A 24,746-nucleotide genomic window follows, 5' to 3' on the forward strand; every position below is an offset into this window, starting at 1 on the left:
TTTGTTCACATAGTATCAAAGTAATTTTTTTAATTGATCTGTTCTTTGCTGCAAATTTGATAAACACAATTCTGTTTACCCAAATTAATAAATTCTGCAGAAGATATTAGAGGAAATTAGTTTTGAATTTATAAACACAGTCATGCTAACAGTTGTTCTTGGGAAAATTTGCATATTGCAGCAGAAACACACACCACACAACCACAGCTTCCATTCAAAACTAATCAATGCCATTGAAATCCTGGAAACTTACAATCAATGGCTCAGGAACAATCTAAAGGCCAACAAGTCCCTGTTTATGGAAGGACAGATAAACAACCACTATGTTTTACAGCTGTTACTGCTTTACCTTAGATAGCAGACCCTGAATGTGCTTTAGCTCACTGTTTGCCTTCAGCAGCTCTTGTTTCAGCTCAGTGCAGGATGCTTCCAACTGATCCTTTTCTGCATGGGCTACTTTGAGCATCTCCTGCACCTCGGAGTTGTCACTAGTACATCCCATAGCATTGATTTCTGCAGCCTTTTGTTTCTCACTCTCTAACTGGGTTTTAAGAGAGCCATTCTCAATTTTTAGACCTTCTAAGGCAATTTTACAGTCCTCCAGAGTTTTTGTCACTGTGCTGCTGTTCTGCTGTTCCACTTCCAGAAGTTTAAGCAGCTTCTCATTTTCTTCTCTCAAGCTTTTAATCACCTGCTGGGCATCTTGATGCTCCCTTTCCAAGCTCCGTAGGCTGCTGGTTAACTGTTGCTGAATATTGAGCAGTTTCTCTCTTTCAAATTGTGCTTTTTCAAGAACTTCTGCACATTTCTGTTCCAGTTCAAGCACCTTCCCCTCCTGAGCTCTGCTTTCTTCATTCTTGGATCGCTCCTGGAGGACAGTCATTAGCTTCTCATTTTCTTGGCTCAGCTGTTCAGCTCTATCTCTATGTTGACGAAAGGAAGTCTCCAGGAGAGCTTTCTCTTCCACTAGCTTCTCATTTTCTGCTGTCAGCTCCTGCACCATTTGCTGTTGATCTGACAGCTCCTGCAAAGTGGCCTGCAATTCTTCTGCTGTGCTGTGGTGATTCTCCTCCATCTTTTGTATTCTCTCTGTAAGAGATGCAACAGAAAGGTCACTAATATTGTTTGGAGAACTTCCTGTGGTGGAGCATTTGGAACTTTTGAAGTGGTTGCTGTTGGAGGACGTTGGCCTGGAAGGTACATCTGCTATGTGTTCAAAATCAGACACATCAGGTGACAAGGAAGCTTTAGTCACGTCGCTGCTGGAAGAGGCGGAATTGCGCAGCGCGGCCCCGTTCACCTGCTGCCTCTGCTCCTCCATTTCACCTCTCAACACATTCTTTGATGGGCTTCCAAAACTGGATTCTTGGGTAGTTGGGGTTGGGAGGCTGCCGTCACCTCCACTGCTTGTTGTTGTGTCCGAGATAGGGGAGTTCTCTAGGTAAAGCAATTTCTCTTTCAGGACACGGTTTTCCTCTCCCAGGCTAGCGAGCTCTTTTTGAAAAGTGCTGTTTTTTTCCTGAAGGGTCCGTATTAATGGATCTATGTCAACAGGTGATACTGTTTCTAAAATTTGGTTGGAAGCTCCCATTCCTTCAATATTCAGTGATGCTTTCTCTTTGCATTTCTTCAATTCACAACGGAGTTTGGTAATTTCAGAATCTTTTGTCTTTGCTTCTGCCAGGAGTTCCTTAACCTGAGATTCCAGAACAGCCCTGTCACCAGTTTCATTCTCTTGCTTGGACTTGCTGGTGGGACGCACGTGTTTGGTAGGAGTTGGTGTACCAGAAGAGGTGGGGCTGGGTTGTGTTTTCCTAGTATTGGCTGGACCACGCAGTACAGCCCTCTCTCTGGACACCGATGATGATATTTCCCGGGGTGCTGGAATCCCTGTGCGCTTTGCAGCTGAAACTGTTCCTTGAAGAGAAAGAGAGGAGGCCAACTGAGCGAGTTCATGGAGAAAACAAGTCACAAGACAACAATGCTAGAGCCTAGAGCAGTCCTGGAAAAAAACACCTGAGTGTTTGAATAGGTTTAGTCATGACTGTGTGGATTCACCTTTCAAAGGCTTGTATTATTTTGCAGCTCTTCCTTTCCCACCCCCTGCAAAGGAACACGATCCATGGAACTTTTTACCAATGTGAAAATAGAATATGTAGATGCTGCATGACATGAACTGCAGCCAGGAACTCAATGCCAGGATATTATTTTAATATTAAAAAAATCTTTACGTCATTGACTCCTCAACTTCTGAGGAGTTCAGTAACTTCAGAAAATAGGTAATCTTTGAGAAAAGAGTATTTTTAAATCACACGAGTAATTAATCACACATAAAACTAAGGTATTTGCATCATGCTCAGTTTACGCAGATCATCATAAAAAAGGTCTGAAACATTTATGCTGACTGCAGCTCCAGTGAAATACAAAACTCTCCTGGCACTTCTAACACTAAGACAATTGTGTTGCTGCAGCTTTTTGCAGAGATGGATGAGAGATTTTTCCATGTTTCAAATTCCCATCCTCTCATGGAGGAAGAGCAAAAGGAGGTTGATGCTGTTCTGTTTGGTTGTTTTTTTTCCCCACCAATCAATTTAATGCCAAGTATCATGTGGTTACAAGGGAAAGAAAGTTTTGGAGTTGCTAACTATCACCTTCCCAAGCTCTCTTTCAGAATATAGGCCCATGGGTACTGAAGGAACACTAAGAGCCATGAAAATATTAGCAAGTCTGTTACAGAAAAGCAGCTGGTTCAAAGGGGAGGAATTATATGCCACTACAAGTGGCAATACTAGGAATTTCACATATTCCTGCTTTCAGGACCTTACTCAAAAGGAAAAACCCTAAATACAGAGCCATAAACTTTTGGGATATGGTACAATGAAGAGATCCTGCCTGATGTAGCCACATAAACAGGATGCAAGGGCCAGTTATGCAAACAGAAAGGGCTAGTGAGCTAGTGTTTGCAATAAAAACAAACTCCAGAAACACTCTGGGGGGAAATCCTAGACTCAATCACACCTCCCAGTGTTTGGGAGGCTCTCTTTGCTGATACACATGTGCAGCATTCACAGAAAATCTAAGGGCAGAGCAAAGGCTAGTGCCCTAACACCAATCAACTTCATCAACCCCCCAAAGAGTTTGTCACACGTGGAGGACATTTCTCTCAGCAACTCAGGGCAGTGAAGGGTTAATATTAACACCACCCAGTTTGCTCAGCATCTCTTTTGAGGAATGCACTAGGTTTATAAACCCCAGACAAACAGGAGCCCCTCCTCCTCTCTCCCAAACAAACACACTGCAGCAGGCACAATAAACACCGGGAGACAAAGAGCAGCTGAAGAAAAGCCCCCTGAACACAGAGGCCTGAGCTGGGAGGAGAGCACAGAAAGGCTCTGTGATGGCAGGGCCATGATAAGGCCAGAGACAAAGGCTCCAGTGTTTATGGGAAGAGATAGCAGGGCCAGGCTGGCCGGACAGCCAGCAGCCCACACAGCTTCATTTAGTCATCTACAGCTGGAGACACCACACACCAGGAGCTGCTCCAGTGAGAGGCCACGGCAAGAGGAGAGGGGAGGTTTGCATCCAGTGGTGCAACCCCAGACCAAGGACCTCCCGTCACTTGTTGGAGCTGAATGTCTCCATCACTGCTCAGCCCATTTCTTCAACCCAAGAGCTCCCAACTGCCAAGATCTGGCACCTGTAAACTCACCCACATCCACCTCAGCAGAGGAGCAAAGCTTTTGGTGGCAATGCTACCAACACCACAAGATGGACAACAAGGCATCTGAATGAACTACTGTGTGGTACACTGACCCAGCAGCAAAACCCCAGCTCAGAGGCATAGGTCCACCTGGGCACCCCCAGGGGACTGGGCAAGGGGGAACAAAGCCTTGTCTGAACGCAGCTCTTGAAGGTGAAGTAGGACAGGTGTCCAAAGCAGCAATGCTCTCACAAACTGTACTCATACTACATATTTAAGATATAAAATGCATATTACAAATGGCCTCAGATGTTCCTCAGTGGAGCCTAAGGAGTGGGTTTAAAGCCTGATGTTACATCTTGGACTTTCATTCAGTCTGAAGGAGTTTTCTACTGTTACAACAAATTTTTATGACAAAGCAAGTGCCCCAAGTAGCTGATTTTTTTTATTTATTTTTTTTTTTACAATACCCAAACTAGTGCTATGACATGACTGTCATCGGGTCAGCACATGACTGGGGAGTGTTGTAGAAATAGTGGGTAGTGCTGACTGGGCAGCATTACATACATTACAAGAAAAAATTATGCTACTACACACTGGTAAAAATTGCACAGCACTGACAAAACCACCTACCCCTAAGAGAAACATTGCAATTCTGGTAGCATGACAGTGTGCTTCTAATTGCCACTAGATGACAATTGCAACATGATCCTGAGCAATGGAAGATGTATACATAAGGATAACAATTAGGCATATTTAACTGGGATTATCTGTACTCCACCAGCTTGCCAACCAGTGCAGGCTCTGAGCTTACTCAACCTGTCCCATGTGTTTTGTAAGACTCCATGCTCTGCTGACTTGTTCTGTCGTAAATCAGAGCATTTGCTATCCATCAATAACCATTAACCAACTGTTTTTTTCATGACATAGAAGTGTTTATGCATTTTCCTCTCTCCACAACAGTGTCACGCCACACTAAAAAGCCACCAAGAGCCCACAAAAGCTACAGTTCTCAATACCTATGTGTGCTGACCACAAAGCACCAAAGCAAGTATTACCACTACTATAAAGTCTATTTTATAAGCACTACTATAAAATCTATTTTATGGATGACACCCCCACTGAATGACTTTGGAATTGAGCAGTGTAGGAGTTATAACTGGAACTGCCAGCCCCAGGCACCCACAAAGCAGGAGCTGTGTTTAGGGCTGCACTGCCACCCTGCTGACCTGATTAGCTGGACACCCCGCAGTGGGTATGGGAGACTCCAGACACACACATGCCTGCCAGGCTGCAGAACCCAATCTAAGGGTGATTTATGCTGCTGTTTAAAGAGGCTGAAATCACACAGAACTTTACTTCTTAGAAAGTGCTGCTTGTTTTGAACAGCGAAGAGAAAGACAATCAGCCCTGCATCTCAAAGGAAAAACAACAGCAAACAAAACATAACCGAAACCATTAAATACCTCTGTTTGGTCAAAATGGCAGTAGCACCTCATTCCTGTTTTCACTGCTCATCCACCCTGCCCAACCTGTTAGCTTAACTATTCTTCTGCCAAGTTTGAGCACAATCTCTTTCCCACTGCCCCATGTATCCAAGCTCTGACCAGCAGTGTATTTCTCATTCCCTTTGCACCATTCCTAACCTGCCTTTCTCCCAGTCCCACACCCACTCTGCTAATGAGCTCAGCTTGTGTTCCCCCTCTCCAAAAGAACTGGGAATTACTCCACTGAGAGTTATTGCCCAAAAACCTGATTGCTCAGACTGAGGTCATCTCATCATCACGTTCCTTGCCTTGGAGCCCAGTAAGAACTCCTCCATTCTCTGCACAAGCCAGACAATTCAGTTGAGAGGGATTAAACCTTGGCATGCATATAGTGCTTATATCTAATTTTCAAAGTGCTTTAACATTAATAGCTCTTTAACTCCTGTATCCTCTGAAATTGTTAAGTTTAGGTTACAGGACAGGAAAGTGGACAGAAATGAAATGCCTCACCCAAGGTCACGGTAAATCAGCAAGGATTAGGACCCTGGAGCTGCTGGCTGGTGGCCTGCTGTGCAGCTTTATTGTTTGCACCACTTGCTGCCAGGGAATACTCCCTGACTTTCCACTGGTAGCAGAAACAAAGTGGGGCTTTAATGAGATAAAAGTTGACCCCTCATGATGATCTTTAGCCGGTTTAATCCCATTTTCAGCACAGCTACAGTGTTTTTCACAGAAGGATCAAGAGTACTCTTCAGATTTTCCACACAGTGATCTATATTTGATCTAAGCTCTCAGCACCTGCCACATCAGTTCCCAGAGGGGCACCCACAACCAGAAGGAAATGGGCTATGGAATAGAGAAAAACATTTCCCAGTCCCCCAAGGTGGAACACAAGGCTGCTGTTCAGAAGTGAAGCCCATGCAGTATGGCTAAAATCATCACAGTGCTAGCAGAGTAAAGGACAGGAGATTAAAAAAAAAATTTACCATAGTGACAGTGGGGACATGCATGACATTTTGGAATGAAAATTGAATTAGTTTATGTGCCTTCACACTCTGTGTGCTCTGAGATAGCACATTATCACTGTCTTCCCAGTAAAGCACTAGCCTCAAAGTTTGATTTATACTTAGTCAAGTAAAATAACAGCTCAAATACCTGCTTCACCAATCCCAGGGCAGAGGAAGAACCTCGGTTCGGAATTTACTTCATCCGGCCACAGAACCACCTTTGGCAAGGCTCTAATTTCTGCCTTGAACCCATTTTTTGGAACTGGAGTCAATACAAGATTATTTGTCTCCAGCCTTTTGTGCCATTTCTGTCCCACAACCTGCCCTTTTCTTAATCCTTTCCTCCATCAACATATTAATAACCCAAAGGTTAATGCCATGCGCTTCTGCTGTTCCAGGGACCAAATTAACAGGCAATGTTCCACGCTATTCTTTCTTCCCCTCTTAAGCTAAAAACAATAAACCATATTTTCTTCTTTTATGTGTTTAAAAATCCATGTTATTTATTCTTCCACAGTTTAAGTAGGTACCAGCTCTCCTGCACGTAGAGTTCATCTGTGTATTTTAAGCATGGTGATCACCGACTCATCTCAGAAAGTATTTCAGTCATGTAAGACTAAAACATGAGGACAGATGCAACTTGGGTGTGATGTTTTTAACAATGGTTACCTTTGAATTGCAAGGGCAGGATAACAAGAAATAAAAGAAAGCTATTCATAGCACTCTGCAACGTTAAGGTCATACATTTCAAAAAGGCAAACTGTTGCCTGCAGACAAGTTTGTACTCTCATGACTTTCTGCTGCTTTTGGATGGTCACATCTCGCTTTCTCCTTCCTCCATTTGCAACAGACCAGCTATTTCAGTTGTCTTGTGCCTCTTTCACATCCCTCACCTTAAAAAGAGATAAAGAAACAAGAGATAGCAACAAGAGATGATGGACTAACACACAACCTGTCTGCAAACAGACAACTGCGATTTTTCCACTGTTCTGGAATTCTGCTCCCATGTGCTAAGAGGTTTTAATAAATTTTGCCATCTGAACAGAACTCCCAAGTCTCAGAGAAAAAAGTGATTCCTGCAATACCTTGAGGGAAAAGTTAGTATACATCAAATGGGCTACAAGAATATAGAAGGGCTAAGTACAGAGAATACTATTAACAGTCCATGCTTGTACAGCCAATTAGGAGGGTTATTAAACCTCCCTGTAAACTTTTACTGTGCTCTACTGCATGTTCTTTAGCTGAAATAGGTCCTTCTTATCAGTGTTGGTTTTCAGCTTATCCTCTGGCTGACTTCAGTCAATTCCAGACTCATCATGGCTGCACTTACTCAGGCTTTGCCAAGACCTTGCTGAGGATCCCCAGCAGCACTGGTCCCATCCAGCAGCAGCCAGGTCCTGCAGCCAGGCACTCAGATGTGCTCAGTCCTGCCTGTGTAAGGCTCTATTACTATTTTAGCCAAGTTTGAGTTTCTTATGTAAAACAAACCTGGGTCACTGGTGTACCTTAACCCCACCTGGTTTATGATACCTTGTGGAGGAAGCCAAAATACAGATGTTTAGTTCCATTTCACATGCCCTTTATTTGTATTTTTAAAAAACCTTCACCAAGGTGGTGAAACCTATGGGAGACCTGTCCCCTGCCCAAGAGACAGAGAGCAACTGGGATGACTGGAGACATCTAGAATGCCACTAGACAAGGAACTGAACAGTCAAGACTTTCACAACATATTTACTAGCTGGTGTTACAAGGCAGGTAATTACACCTTTTACATGCTATTTTCAAAATTACTTCAGTACCCACGTACCACTTAAGTGATTTCCAGCCACACAATGAACAACTTAACATAAAGCATTAATATGTGACTTCATTACATCGCTGATCTGAATTTAGTCGCAGCCAAATCACAAAGGATGGTACTAGCTTGGAGCCACTGCACACTCTGTTGACTCCCTGTGATAAAAAGTACATGCTACAGGGAGTCTAGTCACGTTTTCTGTCTTCTTCTGTCAGAGTAGTTTTCAAGAACCTAATTAACTTGGTGTTCAAAAAACATTTTCCAGAAGTAGCTAAACCACTGTGAGCTCAAAGCTTAACTGAAAGCCCAGGGGATTTGGCAGATCACTTTAACCCTGCTCCAGCATTGATCCCGAGATTGATATTGAGACTGATTAAGAGTGAACTAGGAATGTCCTTTGGGAAATAATTACTATACAGTACAGAGGAAGGATTAGTGTACATTGGATCTTTTAAAAGTACATTTTCATTAAAAGATTTCAGAGTTTTCACACATACCTACTTCATCACAATGCCTAATTTTCCCTTGCCCTTATTTTCCTTTGTTTAAGCAAATGAAACAGTTTTTAAAACTTCCCTACTACCCAGAGATGAGCTGATATACTAATTAACAGGAAACACACATTTCACGGTGGCATGAGAAAAAGCAAACGTAACTGCTGAGAAGCAGGGCAGATATAACATCAACCCCTACCCCTGTTGCTGTGCTCTTCCATACAGATAACTACACAGAGGCAAAAACCCCGCCACGTTTGTTTGATGCTTCTACCCTTACAATTCTGGGAATGTGAACAGCAGAGGCAGCTTGGTAACAGATACTGAATGGAAGAACATAACTAAATCAACCCACGAGGAAGACAAGTCAATTCTAAGTGCTTCTTGGAGGTCAGAACGAGTAGGACTGGATGCAGAAGTCCAGATGTTCAAAGCAGTAGAGGTGCCAAGACACACAGAGAAGCACCTACTGTTATTTTCAGAACTGCATAAGCAGTTTAGAACTTTGAGAGTGAAAAGTCTAAAACTTATGGTTCACCATCAGCTTAGGTAAAAGCCAGTATAAAGAATGACACTATTTTACTGTGACAAGCAGTGACACCTTGATTTGCTTGATACACAAAGGGAATGAGCTGAATGGATTCACTGTCAGCATTTTTCAGTGACTGTTGTTGGATACCCCTTTGGATAATCCTCAGTAACTGGGAAAAGCACATTATTTTCCATCTCTTTTAGGGTTGTCCTGCAGAAGGACAGGTAGCTCTGTGCTACCTGGTCTTGATGCAACAGCAAACAAAGCAAACCTAGGCTTGGCCAGTCATGGTTCTCCTGAATTAGTCTGTTTGCACAGTATTAGTCACAGAGCCAACACCTGTACAGGTCAGCAACTTTTTAGGAAGGTTCACTTGGACTCCACCTAGCTTTGAAAAAGACAAGGAGATGGCTGCAGAACAACAAAGGTGGTTTTGATAATCTAACACTAATTACATAGGAGCATCTACTCAAATAAGGCCTTCTAGTCACTTAGCAAGCACCGAGTCAAAAATGTAATTACAACATGAACTCTTTTCTGATGGATTTTAATGGCCTGTTGGATTGTCTGAACTGTCTGACCTCATTCCCTGTGGAATAAGTACACTATGCAACTATAAATTGATTAATGCAAAGATTTTTATTTATGTCATCATCATGGACAGTGTTGGGAAGCAACTCAGGTACTGATATTTGACACAGAAGAAAAGAGACCAAAGAAAGAAAACCAAAAATTGTATTAAAGTATTAGGGAACAACAGACACCTGTAATTGAAAAGCTGCACTAGCAGAGGTTCCAAAAAAAGAGCAGCAATAAGCCTCTTGGTCTGATCAATTCCTAATTTAACACCACAGAGACCACAGACAGTAGAGCTTAAGACTTCTCATCAAGTTTGGTTTATTTTTTGTTTTATTAGAAGATATGAGTCTAGAGAGTGTGGGTGCAAGAAGCACAAAAGGCACTACACTTTGATCACTCAAAGACTAAGTCATGACAAAACTACTTGTCCTCAATTTAAATCTGCAGATGAATTACTGGTAGGACATTTTTTTGACAGGTGGCCTTTAGAAGAGACTCTCCCACGTCTACTCCAAATTTTAGCATCAAACCCAAGCAAAACTATGCATTGTCCAGTACTCCCACAATCCACGAAAGTCCCTATTTACACTGTTACCTTCATTAAGTTATATAGTGGTTTTAGAAAATAAGCTACCCAGGGAATCTCTGCTTTACTATTAGGGAATTTCTTAAAGACACAAATACTCAAGTTGCAGTTCATTGAATTCACCCTGATCAGTAACTGTCATCTTGTTCCTTCTTGCATAGAAAGTCACATTCAACTCTTCCAAATAAGTGTTAAAATGCAAGTAGAAAAAGAAGATCAGCTCTTCTCAGCATCTGGTGGTTCCACGCTCTTAGCACAGCCACAACAACTGATACTTAAGTTCACTCTGTCACAGCTCAGTGCTATTATACTGGAAACAAGGTCTCATTCAGAAGGTACATGAGACAAAACCGATCAAAATCCTGTTCACAAAATCTCACTGTGAATTTCTGCCGACTTTTTTTTCCCCTCTTTATGGGCCTGCTCACATACAATTCCTCCCTGAATAACAGCAGGAAGAGTTAAAATCTCTTTACCCTGAGAAACATGCCAGTGCCCATACAAAAGAGTTCTTCTGAACATTTCTTAGGCTATTTACTTGGGTTTTCTGAAGGTTTGTTAAGGCTCACATGAAAACTCAAGTTAAATATATATAGCTGTCTTGAATATAATAGTTTCATACCCAGTACAAAAACAGTGAAGATTGTACTGTAAGAGGAATAGTTAAAATCTCTTTACCCTGAGAAACATGCCAGTGCCCATACAAAAGAGTTCTTCTGAACATTTCTTAGGCTATTTACTTGGGTTTTCTGAAGGTTTGTTAAGGCTCACATGAAAACTCAAGTTAAATATATATAGCTGTCTTGAATATAATAGTTTCATACCCAGTACAAAAACAGTGAAGATTGTACTGTAAGAGGGAACTTCTGCTTAGAAGTCTAAGGACCAAGGATAGTCTGTGAAGTACATTGGCAAAGCTAAGAGGAGGCAAGAATTGTGCTATCCATCTGTATCCTTAGCTAACACGTTCAGTCCTTGCTGTCACATATACAAATTTCCCTTTCAAATCTGCTCAAGAGTCAAGAAGCTTCCAAAGGGTCTCACTGTGCCATAAGCTTCTGGCACCAAGAGAATCACAAAGGTACCACTTTCTTCATCTCCAAGATGAGGGCTACAAAACCCATGGAATAACCAAACAATGTACAACCTGTCTGCAAATGTGGGGGCAGATTGTAAGTGTAATTCCAATCTACCCTTGTGCTGCTTTGAGTTCCTGGAGTACCCAGCAACCTGGCATAACAAACACTGAGACATCCAAGGCAAATGGTCTAGCAAATGTTCAGAGAAACTCTATATCAAACACTCACTGGAATGTCCCCCCAGTAAACTCAACCCTACTTTTTTGGGATCCATTAATACCAGTGGGTCTGCCAAAAACTTTAGTCACCTCCTAACTATACCCCTTGTCTATACCCCAAAAAAGAATGACTAAAACCTTCTGTATGCAGCATGATCCCAAAATTAATCTGGTGAAAGTCACAGAAATTCAGATTTTTACTTTTAAAAATTAAAGTCATCCCTAGTGACTACTTCTTTTTATCTAGTTTCATGATTTCCACAAGGATCACAGCTCATGATTCAAATTATATATTCATTTTTACATTCCTTAAGAAGGCTTTGACTCTATATACTTGTGACATTAGCACAACAAAATCACAGGGATTTCTATGCACTTTGACATTTCTTTATTTGGTTTGTTCTGGAACATTTCCTGCCTATGAACCTGTCAAAATGAGGTGAGATCAGGTATAATCTTCTCATATCTACAGCAAAATTAATTTTGGGTCTTCTGGGTTTTCTTTAGACAACAGAGAAAAAATATCCATAAACACAAATCTTTCAGTGAACAGAGACAAAACCTCTGGTGTTTCACTGAATTAAGAGATTTTTAGTTTGATCTGGTTGGTAAATTTGGGGTTTGCTTTTTTCCTACCTGCTAGTTTTGAGCCTTCTGCTGCCCAGCAGGTGGTTAGCAGCTGCTTTGGGGGACATCCTTGAAGTTTACTAACACCCCAAGAAGGTGCTGCTTAGAAAAAACAATGAATTTGCTCTGAGGTAAAGACAGAAAACTAATGTCTTCATTCACAGAGGTGTACAGAATCCCAGCACTTCCCTTGATTCTAGCTTGCAGACAAGCAGATTATTCTCTTTAGCTCAGAAAACAGCTTCCCAGGTAACCTAACACAGAAGTTCATCATTCAGCCATTCCTGAGTTAACAGTGGTTCCCTTGATTCTAGCTTGCAGACAAGCAGATTATTCTCTTTAGCTCAGAAAACAGCTTCCCAGGTAACCTAACACAGAAGTTCATCATTCAGCCATTCCTGAGTTAACGAGGTTGACAAGCCAGCTGTACTTCCACTTCTGGAAAATACAATTACACTAGATAGAATCCCAGTGTTGAGTGTTTAGGGAAGTACAGGAAATTAAAAAGGAAGCAAACAAAAACCCCTCTAAATCTAACCATACAAATTCAGTTAATAGTGGTCATCATAGTGTAGCAAGTAGATATGTTCCTCCTTGTACAGTGAACATACAATGGTTGTCTCAACATTACCATCTGATCAGGGGCTGGAAGCTAATGAAGGAGAGTTACCTAAAACCTCCAGGTCCAAGAATCCAATAGGAAAGAAAAGTGAAAAGAACCCTGCTCCTTCCAGACAGGTCTGCTGCTGTGGATCACTCCTCTAAGCTACCCAGATCTACCTGACATCATATCCATAAGCACAAAGAGTCACCAAAAAATAATTTTAAGCCTGGAAATGCTTAATACCAACATTTTCACAATTAGAAGGCTAATTTATTCAACCTGCTTATCTAATTGCTCATGAAGCTATGCTGTAAATTCAATCATGGAACTAACTTGACTATGAAAATCTCTGCATGGTTTTATCCTTTCTTTCACTTTCCTTGTTAAAGACAGATCCTGATCTAATTCACTGTCCTTCCCATCATCACTTCAGCTGGTACCACTGAGGGAGCAGCAAACCACTCCAGAGGAGTGAAGCAGCAGAAAAAAGGCTTTACACAACACTGCTGTTCAGTGCTTTGTATTAGGAAACCATGACCTGAACCCTCCAGCTCAGGAATGCTGCCCCACACTTGGCCAAAAGGCCAGGGCTGACTGAGCAGAAATAACTTCTTCCCTCATGAATTCTCAAACCCTGCTAATCCAGAAAGAGTGGGGGGAAAAAAGGGATGAAAAATGGAAACATGAAAGGAGGTTCCTTCTCTCCCCCCCCCCCCAAAACAGAGGTCAGAACTGAAAAGCTATAGAACTTTTTTCTTTTTAATTGTTTGCTTAATGCTTTATAACCAGTGTGCATTGCATTGGTATTACAACTGCCTTTTGTTTACTAAAATGTGATGACCACATAATAAACTCAGTTTTATTGTCGTTTCCAGCCTGCTTCAGTGAGGGGGTGGGGAAAGGACTGCAATTTAGTTTGCAAAGCTGATCCAGAACTTTAGCTCTGCCTAGAATAGTGATAAAGAAGCCCGCTAAGCACTGTCCTGAACAGATACTAGGAACTGGGCTGAAATCATTAGAACTATCATACAGGATGAGACACATCAAGAAAAGAGACAGAAAGGAGAGAGGAAGAAAGCTCATAACATAATTAGATGTTTATCTATAAAAAGTTGCCCACTTCAAAGCAGGAAGAACTTCCAACTCCTTGGTAAAAAAAAAATTAAAAAATCTTTTTCATTAAGAGATCAGTCAAAGATTTTCCACAGTCAAGCAGCCTCAAAGAAACTATGTATGGAGGAGGCTGGGAGTAATTTCTAATATGATTAGTCCATTCTTCAAACTCAACAAGGTCAAGGATGAAAGCAGCATTTCTGAAGATCCAGAAGATAAGGATTGTGGAAATACCCTCAGTCTCTCCACATGCACTGTCCCTTCCCTCTGACACCTCCATCCTCACCAGCTTTTGGCTCAGGAAAACCCTGGAGAAATGCTACCAGAGCATTGTGCCTTCCACCCTGGGGCAAGGCAGATTGTAAAGCCATGGACAGTCAGGTGGCTGCTCAGTTTCATGTTAGGCAAAGTCAGCACCATGTACTTCAGGAGGCCTGGAAACATAATATTTCTATTATTATTTCTATTATTTCTTTAGCCAGTTGAAAGCAGGCTGTCTCCTGCACACAACCTCCCATTATATGAAGGTTTAAAAACCTTTGAAGACTTAAATAAATGGCACCACTTTTCTGGAGCACACTTTCCTTTCAAGCAAAGGTATCTGGAGATGGGGATGGATCTGACACCACTGCCTGCTCCCTTTCCAGCATTACACCATTAGCATTATAGCTGACATCACATGCTCTTGGGAAGAAGACTCAGACCCACTCCTGTTTGGTGATACAATTTTTTATGCTTTTCTTATTGTTTCCTGAGAAAACAGGATTTTGCCAATTTGCCCTTGAACAGGTAAAATGATATTAACCTCTAGGGGCTGCAATTTAGCAATGATTTTATCATGTCACAGACAGAGGAACAGGAGGGCTATTGCACTCTGGACAGGCTGGTGCTGTGAGCTTTCTCCAGGCAGAGAATACCAATCCCTGCCATGACTGGTTGTTAATGGAAACTCAGTCCCATCCCCATTTACCAGGTGTTAATTGTGACTATTGGACCTTATTGCTGAGCTGGTTCTGTTCTGCACAAGCAAAGTCAAACAAGTAACTGCACCCTGTCCCTAGAGCCCCTTCCATATATTAATAAATATGACTTCACTGAAATTACTGGGAAAATTCTTTTTTGCTTCAGCAACATCCTACTTTCACTGATGTTTTTTTAACAGCACCAAAGCATCCATCAGGGCAAGAATGAGAGGAACATAACTCTGCTCACAGGACACAGACATATTTACTTAGCCCCTAATATTTTTCCTAAGCAATTGAGCAAATTCCAGTCAAGATACCAAAATTACAGAGTTCTTTCATCTTTGTAACAAATAGTGGAATGTGTGTCCTTGTTTCAGCCAAAACATTCCCCATGTGTGCTCTGAACTGGACCCTGCAAACTCACAACACCCTTTACATTTTATCAAGGGTGTATTTTTCCAGTCATCAAAAGCACCTTTGCCTGTAAGAACTTTACATTTAGATGTTTCTGTTGATAAAAATATTCAGCTTGTTAGTTGTCTGCTACTCAGACTGATTAAAATGGCAAAAAACTGTAGTTCTGCTGTAATTCTGTGGCCTCAGAGAATGGACTGATGAGCACATACCATACAAGGACAGATTAGTCTGCCTCAGAACATGCAATCCATATCTATTGATACTTATCTAAAAACATTACTGTCCCATGAAACACAATGGATGGAACATTTCAAGAGATCTGTGAACACATTATACTTTGGATTATGGGAAGAAAAAAGTTGATGCATGGAAAATCTGGTAGTGTCTATTATCATCATCATCAATCTTCGGTTTCATATAATCTTTAATCATCATGCTCAAATTGCTTGGAGATACAGCATGGGAAGATACAAAAAAATAATGAAAGTAATCAAAGATTTGTCAATCTGCTAGTGGCAGTCTGTGAGAATCCCAGAAAAATCAAATTAAGACCTCTTCAAGCAGTATAGTGCCAATAACAGAGAAGTAATTCACTTCAGTTTTACAATTTCATGTTGTTCTGAAAGCTACATTCCCTGTGGAAATTGAGAAATTTTATGGAGAGTAAATTAGTAAAACAGGCAAGGAATTGAAAAGAGAAAAAATAAAATTACTTTGTTGAAATAGTAGTAGAAGCTCCAAAATACAGGACTGCTTCCAAACAAACTCATTAATAGCTCCAGGACTCTGCCAGTTTTCAGTAGAAAGATCAAGGTAAAGTATTTGGTCAAGTTTCTTTGGCTGGCTTTATAGCTTTAAGATCTTAAGGAGCCAAACAAAAGAAGCCATAAATAAGAAGCTTTGTTTTTTTTCTCCAAGGTCAGTATTACTCCCTCCTCTTTTCACCCTTTCCCCCCCATTTGAGTAATTCAATACTGTGTCAGAATCAACACACAATCACAACCATCCACTGGCTGTTTCCTTATCACCCTGCCACTGGCAAGCCAACTGCATCACATTAACTAACCTAATAAAGCAATTGTCAAGAAAATTAGCTTTTCCATTTACCATCATAATAAATCTACTGTCCATAGATCCTAAACCACTACTGGCACTGAGGCAAAAGGCCATCCTGCAGAGCTCTAACCATAGGACAAAGCTCTTGCTGACCAGCTCGTTCAGGAGGATTCCCAGCAAAAAGCTCCCTGCCTTCATCCAAGAAAGGCATTAATTTTAATCAGCAAAACAGTCCAACACAAAACAAAATACATAAACCACATCCTGCTGCCTGCCATGCCCTCGAAGTTCTAGTAAAAGCTTTGGTCCTGCCCACAAAGAAAGTTCTTCTAGTAAAAGCTTTGGTCCTGCCCACAAAGTGCTCACTTTGCACTCAGCACAACCTCCCAGCCAAGGCTGAAAACTGTTGGAAAGGCCCTTGCCTGAATATAGGACAACTTATTGATCGCTTCCATTAGTTAACAGTCATTGGCCTCTCATCTTGGGATCAGGGTGCCTCAGATTATCACTAAACTCTTCCTCAAACAGATATTTTCAGAGGCAGCAATTCAGTCATAATCATGACTAAATTCCACTAAGAGACCAGTCCAAACTGTGACTCTTGGCTGTACTCAAATCACTGGCCTACAGAGCTGAAAAGACCACGGCCACTTAACATCTGTTTGTCAGTATTTCTGAAATGATTCAATACTGTCAGTCTGGTCAAGTCACATCACAAGACTAATCAACAGAGCTGGCCCTAACTGGCCTTGGAAGAGAGGCTTAAGTCAAGTCAAAATTACCCTCCAGGGGAAAATAAACTTCTTCAATACCAGTTTAATCAGGAGTGTGTTACTATGAAGAATGAGAGCATTTGTAAAACCCCCATGCAAGAATGAGTCGTGGGAGGAAGAGGTGACTAAGGAATCAAACTACCCACTGGAGAGCAGATTGTGGTTTGTTGGCTCCGCTGGGGACAAAAGGTCTACGGAGAGGGCATGACTTGCTGTTGGTATTTCCATGAAAGCTGTGATGTGATTCATTAGCTCTGCTGGCCCCTCTCTCCACCCTCCCTTCCCCCCACACCATCATTAAACTCATCTGCTCTCCTGAGCTCTCCCTTGGCAGAAATGGTGTGCTGACACATAACAGAGTGAAAATGAATGGCTCCCACGTTTAGAAGAAAAGAGAAAGGAAGAGAAACAGATGAGAGGGAATGAGGAGAGTACCCAGAAAAGATCTGACTACACACCCTCAAAAAGAAAAACAGAAACCACAAGAAATAATATATTTCTACAGTAACATTAATCTTGAAAGTCTGTTTTACAAACTGTCTGTCCTACACCGAAGAATCCCTTCCTAAAACACAATATGAAGCCACCCCTAGGCCAGGACAAAACAGACATAAGAAAACAGATCAATACTGGCTTAGTGTGTGCACTGACATTTGATATTCTCATCCAAGCCATGTAAGCATGTTTTACAAATAAGCACAGTCCCAAAAAAAGTCTAACCCTTGGATAACCTCACCCATCACCTTGTTCCAACTAGAGAAGTTAACATTTCCCATTCAACTGCTTCTTTCAAGACAGTTTTTCTATGTATTGAGTCATTGTTTCCACCTCTTCCCGAAGACATTAATCATCACATCACCTGCAGATGTTTAGGGGATAAACAAAACCCCACCATCACCGTGTCAACCAATGTCAAAGAATCTTAGCACTCCTGTTCACAAATACAGGCTGCCTCACTGTTTCCAAGGCAAACTAATATTTGAAAGGCTTCTCTCAAGAAATACAGTGCCCTGGATAACACTCTGTTCTTCCACACAGCTCCCATGAAATGTTTCCGCTGTTCCACAGGTGCTCTGGCCTCTGTTTGTGTACACTGACGGTTGCTTTAGCTTGGGGTGGCCAGTTTCAAAAGCAGAAAACTAACCACTGACAAACTGCAGCAACATTCACTGTTCTTTTACATCTTCTTCTGTGTGACTTTATAGGCTTTTCATCCTAAGAACCTCCACATGCTTTAGAAATAAGAATACTCAGAGTTCTGGTAAACAAGTGATGCAAACTTGGGTCACACATTACAAAACAAAAGCTCTTACACCAAGTACTGTAAAAGTGGTTTAAAATAAGTTTTAAATTACAAGTCAGGAAAAGCCTAGAGTACTACAATATATATTTCTTTTTTTGTAATTTGCATTACAAGCAAATTCTTTTCATTCTAATACTCTGAGCAAGATAAATTAACTTCAGAAGACATAATCCTGGGCTGTCAATTGTCTATCTGTTGTTCAAAACATACCCATTAGACACCAGAAGAGGATTGCTCTGCAAAAAAAGATGCAATGTAGGATGCCCTCCCTCTGTCTTCACTTCTCCACAATCCCTTCTTCAGCTAGTTACATTTCTTTCCAATTCACCTTTATTAAAGTATTAACTACCAACTGCTGAGCTTGGGGGCAATAATTTCCTTCCTGTTCCTGACAGCACTGACCAGCCTACCCAGACCTTGGGCTTATCACAGCTGCATCTTTGTATCCCAAATCTTCATTGTTAGCTATAGATAGAAAGACAATGCCATGTGAGTGACCCTGGCTCTGAAAGTGTTGCTTCTGGGACCTGTATTATTTTATTTAGTTTTGAAACTAAAATATATCATTGTCATAGAACTGTAGCCTTGTTAGCCAAAAGGTGTGCAACCCCATGGCCTGGTATTCCTATTTACACTCAACAGAAAACCTATTAAGTACATCATAACTTCACAGGTATTTTAATAAAAGTCTTTTCCTCTAAGTTAATGCCTATATTTTAGGATAAGATTTTTAAAGACTTCACTGTCCAGGTCAAGATTTGATTGTTTGTACTTAAAGCTGGAACATAAACTATATCAATAAAGAGGCCTGTCTCTGGGTTTTATTTTGGTTATTCCAACAGGACCAAACTTAGATTACCACAGTTATTCAAGATGTAAGCATTCCAGAATGAGAGCTGAATTAAGTCCATCCAAGCAGAAAAAAAGCATAACATGGACACTTTGATGTATCACATGCAAATGTGAAAAACAAGTTTTTGCATCCTAGTTGTAAAAAATCAAAACAAATTCTGCTTTGCATGTCATTACATTACCCTTTGACTTCCAAAGCCAGAGCTCTCACACACAAGGAATACATTGCCAGGATTTATTCTGTCAGCAGTGATGTTCCTGAAACTTTTTCATGATGAAACAGAGCTTTGAGCTTGTAGCTCAATACAATATCCTCTTTGTTTTTCAGTTATATTCATACCTCACTAACAGTGAGGACATTAAAATAAGTCTTACCACAGCCTACACTTAAGAACTGGGAAGTTTTAAAAACTGTTTAGGTGCAACAGAACCTGAATCCTTTCTCCTTCAATAAAAAAAATAAAATAAATCATAGAGCCAGAGAAAACAAAGGATGAAAGCTATTTTCAAAACCATCAGGGGGTCTGCATGCTCATTTACCATCCGCATTAATAGTAATAAGGTGCACAAATCCCACCTCTGGCCCTGCAAAATCACAGTCTGTTTTCTCAAACCCGGATCAGAAGTTAGCAGTGTACCTCCCTGAGCCTTCATCAATCTCTCCCTTGGCTTATCATCAGTTTTATCCCTCCTCCAATGAAAGGAACGTTTAGTTCCACCAAGACTTCTACAGCTGGCAGCAGCCAGTGAAATAGATTGGCAGGGGCTGGGGACATAGGCAGCCATACTTTCCAGCCTGAAGTTTAACTTTCCCTTAGGGCAGCATTTCTTCTGGTGACTGGATGCTGACAGCTTTTGTGTTCTTCATTAGCCTGCTGATTAACATACTGCTAGAGAGTTCTCAGCTTCACCTAACTGCTGTTCCAGCACTCATCTGTTGTGAGATCCTAGAGTAGCAATGCAGCATTGTCTGACTCCTGCTTTTCCTTCCAGTACTAGAGATCAGGTATGAATGTATTTGCTTTGAAAACAATAGCTATGTATCTAATCCAAAGTTATAAAGAAACCCTGATCAAGCAATAACAAGTTTAATAGAATTTTGTGAATGAAATTCCCATGGCAACAGTAAGAAACAGAGTGCCAGGAAATACAACCGGTTCTAGTTTTCTGTACTTAGAGGGTTCTAAACTGGAACAGAAACTAAGAAATCAAAAGCAGAGATCAGTGGGCCTACTGGCTCTTCTCATTCAGCATTTGAGAAACAAGTAAAATAAATCAAAAGGCAACCAAAACATTCCTACGGCATCAGGAACAAATTACCAGCCTTCCTAGTGCACAGCACAGGCATTTGGCACAAGGGGAATTAGATATACCTGATACTAGCTCTTGGCTTTCCATAAAATCTGCTACCGATTAACATGCAAAGCACTACACGTCTGAAAGGACAATGGTGGGAAGAGCTTCCACAAAGGCATCATTTTAAATTCTAAGGCCTGGAAAATTTTCAGGCCCCAGGCCACGAACAATAGTGAAGGCTAACACAGCCAAGCTGCAGATCCTGACAAGTTGAATGTTCATCACTAGATAAGCTTTGTAACTTTTTAGCTGCAACATGCAGACTGTGTAAAATAATATCTGTCAGGCATTAGGCTCCCTCCCTCAGAGGCACGCTGCTCCAAGCAGCCCAGGATTTCTTTCAGAAAAGCTTCCCTAAGGACGGTGCTGGGATCCCAGGTACGGAGCAGTAACAAATACCATTCACAAGGCACAAGGTAAACAGCAGTAATTTCTCCAGCAGGCTCGAAGCCATCGGCTCTGACAACAGCCTCCGTTTCCGCTCGGTGGGACACGGCGGTTAAACACCTCCCCCCTTCCCACCCGAGAACAAAACCCCCTTCCCTGCAGCACCAGCCCCGGGGCCGTACAGACCTTGCTCGTGCTCCTCCGCTCGCCCAGGCTGGTTGCCCATCTTCGGTCACTCCCCCGGCTCTTCCCCCAGCTCCTCTAGGAGCCCGGCGCCCCGCTCATGCCCGGTGCCACAGGCGGACCTGCCTCTAGAGCTGCTTTTAACGTCTACGCTTCAGTCAACTTAAAAAAGGGGGGGGAGAAAAAAAAAAAAAGTGAGCTCCTTCCTAGTTCCTGGCACCAGGAACAGAGCCTGCTGCTCATGCTGGAGCAGCTGTGGCTCTCCCTCCTACCTCATTACAATATTATGCGCTGAAGGGCGGCCTGTGCAGTTAATTAGCTGCCTGACTGCTGGAATAAAGGAGGGGTAGAAAGAGGCAGAGCGAGCAGAGAAAGCTGGAGCGACTCAACGAGCAGGGGAAGCCACCCAGGGGCAGCAAGCGCGAACTGCAGGCGGCTGGGAGAAGGGTGCTGGATTTATGGAGCCGGGAATCAAGCTCCAGCACCGGCAAGAACTGAGCTTGGAAAGCTGGAACAGGGCGCCGGGGCCCCAGCGCACCCGTGGCTGCAGAGGGGGCGGGCAGGAGCCGGTTGGCTCCTCGGGGAGCCCGGCGCCCCGCTCATGCCCGGTGCCACAGGCGGACCTGCCTCTAGAGCTGCTTTTAACGTCTACGCTTCAGTCAACTTAAAAAAGGGGGGGAGAAAAAAAAAAAAGTGAGCTCCTTCCTAGTTCCTGGCACCAGGAACAGAGCCTGCTGCTCATGCTGGAGCAGCTGTGGCTCTCCCTCCTACCTCATTACAATATTATGCGCTGAAGGGCGGCCTGTGCAGTTAATTAGCTGCCTGACTGCTGGAATAAAGGAGGGGTAGAAAGAGGCAGAGCGAGCAGAGAAAGCTGGAGCGACTCAACGAGCAGGGGAAGCCACCCAGGGGCAGCAAGCGCGAACTGCAGGCGGCTGGGAGAAGGGTGCTGGATTTATGGAGCCGGGAATCAAGCTCCAGCACCGGCAAGAACTGAGCTTGGAAAGCTGGAACAGGGCGCCGGGGCCCCAGCGCACCCGTGGCTGCAGAGGGGGCGGGCAGGAGCCGTTTGCAGGCACACACCGGCCTTCAAGTTAGTACCCTGAAATTTCAAAACAAAATGCTGAAATGCAGCTGAGAGAGAAGGACAGAAGGACCCTCAGCAAAGATAAGAGCAGCCAAATGCCTCCAAGCAAAGACAGAATTCATTTGTCCCAATTCACAACACCTGAAGCATGTTTACCACGGAGCAAACAGACCCTGCCTGTAGGTCTGGGCACACTGCTGGGCAGAGACAGACTCACACGTCTGGTTAAGGAGGGCTCTGAACTAAGCTATCACAAGAATTAGGGGATCCAGTGTCAGAAATGCTCAGCATCTTCTGGAAACTTAGTTATCTAAGAGATACTACAGACGTAGATACACTAACTTGTCATTGCTCTTACTCTGACACTTGACAAATGGAGCTCATCCAGCTGTCTGGATTTGGATGATATTAAACAAAATTCCTGTCTGCTTCTATCTTATGACATGCCAAGTATGACATGCTTTGTTTAATGAATAAGCCACAAAAGTTCTATAAAAAGGGAAAACTGGTACTGCATTATTTTTCTAAAAGTCATTTTATGGTCTCCTAAGTTTTGTATCTTCTTAGGATGGGTACTCAGGCTGCCCTTCTCAGAGGTACAGATGCAAATGTCCTCCAACTGCTGTTGAAACTTATCTCTAAGACAAAGAGATATTCTTCTCTTATAGACTGAAGAATGACTTCTGCTCTTCCTCAACAGGATTCACCAGAGGAACTGCATTAGCCAAGATAATCTCTTGGGTTGATAAATCCTAACACTGAGCATTTATTATTTCAACACCTGCTTTCTATTTCTGTAACACAAAAGTGGAGCAGAGTCTCAGAACAGTATGGGGTGCAAGCCTGGGGTAATTATGAAATGTAACTACTGAGTCAGAGCAAACACCCCTGGAATCTGAGTACTGTAGGAGAGTCATGACTGGAAGAACCAATCTGTTATTTTTGACAGTGGCACAAAACCTAAGACAGAACATTGTAATGCCATGATGGGGAGAATGATAGCAGGGAAAAGACTTCTAGCCTAAGTCCATAGTGAAAGGTAAGGTATGAATTTTAAAATACAGCTCTAGCCTGAGCAGAAGTCCTGGATAAGAGATTACTGTTTATGGAGATTGCAGCTCCAGTTGAGGAGAAAGGAAAAAGGATAATGGCAAGCATGACTTCTGGCATAGTGACCAGGCAATACCTTATGACAGATGCATGGCTAAATCTTTAGGCAAATATTTATTATCTGAACATTCTACATTAGCTTCCCTTCCTCAGTAATAAAGGTATAAAAATTAATGAATGAATGAACATTTCACTGTTATAAAGTAGATCAGCTGGTTTCTTCCTAGGCATAAAGGCTGACTCACCCCTTTGCACTTGTGGGACTCCCAATAAAACCCCACAAACACCCATTTTTTGTATAGTGAGAATGGGAATGAATTGCTGAAAGTGTGACATGCCTAATTCTTTCAACTCAGTAGTCAAATTACAGAGCTTTGCCAGGCATAACCTTTCCTCAGACAACACAGCACATTAATTAGCATAACTTCTGAAAGTTCAAATTGTAATCCATCCTCAACAGAAATAGTGTGAGGATATCACAGAATGATCTCAAATTTCCAGTGGCCAGAGAGCTGCCAATGTCTTCAGAAGGCTGAGGGTAAAGAATTCACAGATGCTGAGCAGGACCTCCAGGGACTGGATCTCTGGCAAAGCCTGAACTAAACTGAATAGGCCCTAAGGGTAGACACTGACTATCAATACCAGTGTTCACACTATCATACTCCTTCCAGTAACACCAAAGATTTTATGAGCAGCAAGTACATATGTAAGAGGGAAAAGAAATCTACAGAGATATGTATATCATTCATACACAGTAGTGGACCCTAAATGATTAGGAATATAAGAGTACATTGAAATCCAGATGAAAGAGCAAACATTTTTAGCCATGCTGAAAACAAATCTGTTGTTGTGAGGATACTTGGATACTTGGTGAGGTCATAATTAAGTTATAGGCACAGAACTGCAGCCTTCCAGGAACCCATCTGAGATGTAGCTGTCAATCCCTCCCTCTTACTTTCCAGTATTACAATCTAATGCAAGCCAAAAGCTGCTGAAAACAACAGTGGAAAAAAAAAAATTATACAAGGAATGCCAAGCCCTCTGCTGATATGCATACTTGTTAGACCAGGGCAGCTTGGCGTTCCTTTCCTTGCTCCCTCCCATTCTTTAAGTGCAAACACAGTGGCACTCTGCCAAGGTATTTTGGCTGTGATACATTTAGGCCCAGAGCATTTGTGTTAAGGATCATTTCTCTCCAAATCAGCTGAAGGAAAGCTGATAATTAACCTAGGGCAGGTAGTCAATGCAAGGTTGTGTTGACTTTGCAGAGCAACTTCACTGAAGAAGCCTGAAAAGAAACGCAAACAAGCTGAGAGATCAGTTTTGTTCTGTTCCTGGCCCATCCAAGCAGCTCCCCTTTCTGTTCAGGTATCCCTAGCAAGGCTTTTGTGATCATCACAGTTTGCTTACAGCTGTAACAGATCTTCCCTACA

At 42.2% G+C, this 24,746-nt stretch overlaps 1 protein-coding gene across 1 annotated transcript in view; it reads right to left on the reverse strand.

Annotated features, from left to right (window-relative positions):
* The window catches only part of SPECC1 (sperm antigen with calponin homology and coiled-coil domains 1), a 68,905-nt gene that overhangs the window by 34,491 nt on the left and 9,668 nt on the right, over nt 1–24,746 (reverse strand). The window contains exon 3 of the mRNA XM_010009089.1: nt 350–1,917. Coding sequence (XP_010007391.1) covers nt 350–1,917 — 1,568 coding nt within the window. The remainder of the gene's footprint in view (nt 1–349; nt 1,918–24,746) is intronic.

Source organism: Chaetura pelagica, unplaced genomic scaffold (assembly GCF_000747805.2).
Source record: "Chaetura pelagica isolate M959 unplaced genomic scaffold, ChaPel_1.0 scaffold72, whole genome shotgun sequence".
Lineage (NCBI taxonomy): Eukaryota > Metazoa > Chordata > Aves > Apodiformes > Apodidae > Chaetura > Chaetura pelagica.